Source organism: Punica granatum, chromosome 3, assembly GCF_007655135.1.
Source record: "Punica granatum isolate Tunisia-2019 chromosome 3, ASM765513v2, whole genome shotgun sequence".
NCBI classification, from domain to species: Eukaryota; Viridiplantae; Streptophyta; class Magnoliopsida; order Myrtales; family Lythraceae; genus Punica; species Punica granatum.
In genome coordinates this window covers 31,220,642-31,224,188 of record NC_045129.1, presented here as the reverse complement: position 1 = coordinate 31,224,188, position 3,547 = coordinate 31,220,642, and the positions used below count along the sequence as shown (strand labels likewise).

The 3,547-nt window shown below is 40.9% G+C and overlaps 1 protein-coding gene across 3 annotated transcripts; it reads right to left on the bottom strand.

Annotated features, from left to right (window-relative positions):
- Positions 1–321: 321 nt before the first annotated feature.
- On the bottom strand, positions 322–3,547 carry LOC116198903 (superoxide dismutase [Cu-Zn], chloroplastic). Of its 3 annotated transcripts, none has more exons than XR_004155423.1 (9): positions 3,186–3,547; positions 2,717–2,778; positions 2,580–2,619; positions 2,366–2,461; positions 2,238–2,269; positions 2,047–2,122; positions 1,465–1,518; positions 896–1,084; positions 322–696 (listed from the first exon to the last, which is right to left on the bottom strand). XR_004155423.1 is itself a non-coding variant. In XM_031529174.1 (8 exons), the coding sequence occupies exons 1-8, from the start codon at positions 3,466–3,468 to the stop codon at positions 1,059–1,061; spliced, it is 669 nt and encodes a 222-aa protein (XP_031385034.1). In that variant the 5' UTR covers positions 3,469–3,547; the 3' UTR covers positions 717–1,058. The 3 variants fall into 3 exon arrangements, 1 of the variants encoding a protein (XP_031385034.1); XR_004155424.1 differs by having other exon boundaries at positions 990–1,084; XM_031529174.1 differs by lacking the exon at positions 322–696 and having other exon boundaries at positions 717–1,084.

Here is a 3,547-nt window from a genome sequence, read left to right as displayed (position 1 = left end):
TGGGAGCCGATGACATTTTGAGAATTATGCTTTTGGTTACGAAAAAAGTTTATGATAATGTCAAACAAGTTGATATTATGATCCCATTGCCACTTAATAATGAACCTAGTTAGTTACACACATTGAGCGTGTTTAAGCCAAGAAAATAATTAATTCTAGTTAAAGAAGTTGATTAGGAATTAATTGTCAAGCTAAATCTAATTTAGAAAATACAAGAGTTTCCTTATTTGGAAAGTTTTTATTAATAGATTATATATAAGTGGAAACTTGCGTCACTAACAAAGGTGATTTTTCTTTCATACTTGAAGGGCAAGTCATTTATAGTGCAAGGAATAATTGTAACTAATTAATTTAATATAGATTAGTTAATAATTGCAATTATATCCCTAAGGTAAATCTAAGAATTCATATATAGATATAGTGTCTTATGATTAACCTTGAGTATGTCGTTTATTCTCAAGACTCGAAAAGAGAGAGAAGAAGAGTGGCTCGGTCAAGACCTCCCAGCTCAACCACACCCCTAGCTTCACCGATCGGAGGCCATCCCGACCTTGTTTTTGTGAACTGGTGTTTTCCGAGACTACCTTGATGCGATCTTCACCTTCCGTGGCGATTCCGCTCGAGTTTGTGATCTAGATCGGAGTGGATGGATCAAGAGGAAGCTATCCTTGGCGGTGGCACGTTCGTGTGGACGAGCTAGAGACCAGACAATTGAATGGTTCCATTAATCGATTGAAACAAGCTGAATCCGACAAGAGTAAATACAAAGGTAGTAATTTTACTTGTGGATTCATTATGTCTCATTGTCTATTCGTTAGAAGGTGATATTTCATGTCGAGATATAATATCTAGGTTTTAATTAAAATTGAGCATATAATAAAAATTTAATTTTTACCAATTTTATAGTTTTCGCTGCGCACGTGCTCCTATTTCTAAGAAGATATCCTCAGTAACCACATGTTACGTTAAGCCCAGGAAGAAGACCATACTTCATACATAGAAATACAGACAGATGAACGTCGCTTCTCCTGCAAAGCAGCTGATCCCAATGCAAGAGCTCATACTGGAGTCAGACCAACAACACCTACAATATTAGATATGTAAAAGTAACTTTAGAATAATTTTAGGGACAAAGATAGCAGTATGTTGGAATCGTCTCGTGACTATAAACGATAATAGAATCACCTTATAGAAAACGTACATGCTTTTCACTCGATGAAGATTTTCTTTGTTAATTGTTTCTGCACATATATATGCTCTATTGCAAGTAGCAGTATATTCAGATCTTTATAGCATGGTGTATGCGACCCAAGAAAGTCTTTGAGTGAGTTTGGCAAGATTAAGCATCTCCATCCGGAGGTGTTCGGTGAGCAAATGACTCATAGCATTTTTAAGAGGTGAAACAATCAAATCTGCAAGCGCTTGAATAGAAATTATTGATAGAAGATGAAAAGTAAGCCCTACCACATGCCAGTCTCCCACCCGCGTTACCAGTTGTCAAGCTTAGCTCTTGCCCACCTGCAAAATATTTGCCCTTTTTAATGTCTCCGAGAAAAATCACGGAAAATGAACAAGCCAGTAGGACGACAGAACTCCAGCGAGAAGAATGTTATCCATCTCAGTATGCTAAAACCCCGCTTGGAAAGAGTCTTTTTACTATTGATTTGCAGATCCGTGAATTACCAAAGCACCAACTTGTATTTAACTTTCGCAGGCTGCTAAAATTAAGAACGTGACATAACAGGAACGTTGAGTCTCCCTTATAACCCGATTAGTCCTGCAAATCGTAAAGTTTCAATTCTTTGTTCCTTGGACACTAATTTAGAACTTTTGTGATGTCATTTTCCCTGCTTATTGAAAAAAAAAATTCCGATGGAGTACCCAATCCTTGTTTGGAAAACCAAATGAGATCACATTTTGTTGCATATTCCCAAACGCGTGAGTTCATTCAACAGCGAAAAAAGGCCTAGCATTGGTTCGCCTCTGGAAGCCACATGTGACATAGACAAGAACTTTGACAAAATGTAAAATACTTGAACCACTTGCCCTTTCCAAGGTCATCCTCAAGTTCGTGAACAACCAAAGCTCTTCCAATAACCGCATTGGGACCGCTCAGGGGTATCTGCATTTCAACAAGACGCTTAAAGAGATTCCAGCCGTGAAGACGAAACATACCCATGTGGGAAAGATTCATTCAAACACAAGCAAAAGAAAGTTTGAGGTTTCTAATAAGCTACCTGGTTATCAACTATGGTTGCTTCTGCCACGCCTATATTGCAAACGACGAAAATATTACATATACTTTACCAAGGGAAGGAAACAAGGGAAAGCAGAAAAGCAGGGGAAGGAACAGAGAAAAGGATACCATCAGCATTGGCAACTATGTTTCCCAGGTCACCCGCATGTCGGACTCTGTCCTCAGGAGCTCCGTGTTTCATATTATTGGGATTGAAGTGTGCTCCTAAGATTAGGGGAAAGAAAATGACCCAAATTCCATAATACCGTTCTCAAACGGACTAAAGGTAGATCCACAGTTTCACTAAAGGTACCACAAACAAGAGATAATCACTGTCTTCTACCTGTTGAAATGCACCCATTGGTCGTGTCCCCATACTCGTGCTACAAGGAAGAAAATGGAACAATGACTACTATGCTGTTGAGGAACCGGTGATGTGTTCAGGTATGGATACGGAAGCACAAATGAAGAACAACTCACCAAGTGGAACCCGTGAGGCCCCGGAGCTAGCCCGGTCACACGAACATTGACAGTTGTTGGACCTATGCGACATGAAATAACACACAGTGCTGTAGAATTATCATCGCTGTGATGATTACTGATAGTTTCCAATAAGACAACTTCATTCAAAAATAGCAAACTGTTCACTGAACATATTACGGAAAAGCTCTAGCATTATTCACAATCAATTATTCAATGTCAAGATCGAAATCCCTGTTCCCAATCTACAGAGGACACACTCCACGAACTTCCCTTTAGCACTTCCAAATACCCCAACTTAACAACTCAACCGATTCGATCAATCATAGTAAAGTAAACGAACCCCGGGGCGAGCTTTCCATCAAAAAATGATGAGCTATACATATAAGCAACTTAACATATTAGATACATTATTTTACTGTTAGCTAAAGATGTCGATGACATTTCAGACCATACAATGTTCACAGACCGTTGTCTTTCTGAGTGAGGGTGATAGTGCCCTGCACACTGGAGTTGCCCTTGAGGACAGCGACGGCCTTCTTGGTGACGGCGATGGCTGTGAGGGGATTGGGGGCTGCCGACAGGGAGAGGGAGAGGGAATAGGGGCGGACGGGCTTGAGGGAGGCGTCTCGGAAGGCGGATTGGAGAGTGGGAATGGGGGTGGTGGAGAGAGGGAAGAGGAGAGGTTGGAAGGGAGGGGGCGAGGCGAGGGCTACTGTGTGGGCAGCTATGGCGGCAAGAGCTGCCTCCATTTTCGGTTGGTTCGACCGGGAAGAGTGAAGGAAATACTGACTAGATGTGTTTTGTGTCAAATATCGTCCCGACTTTCTT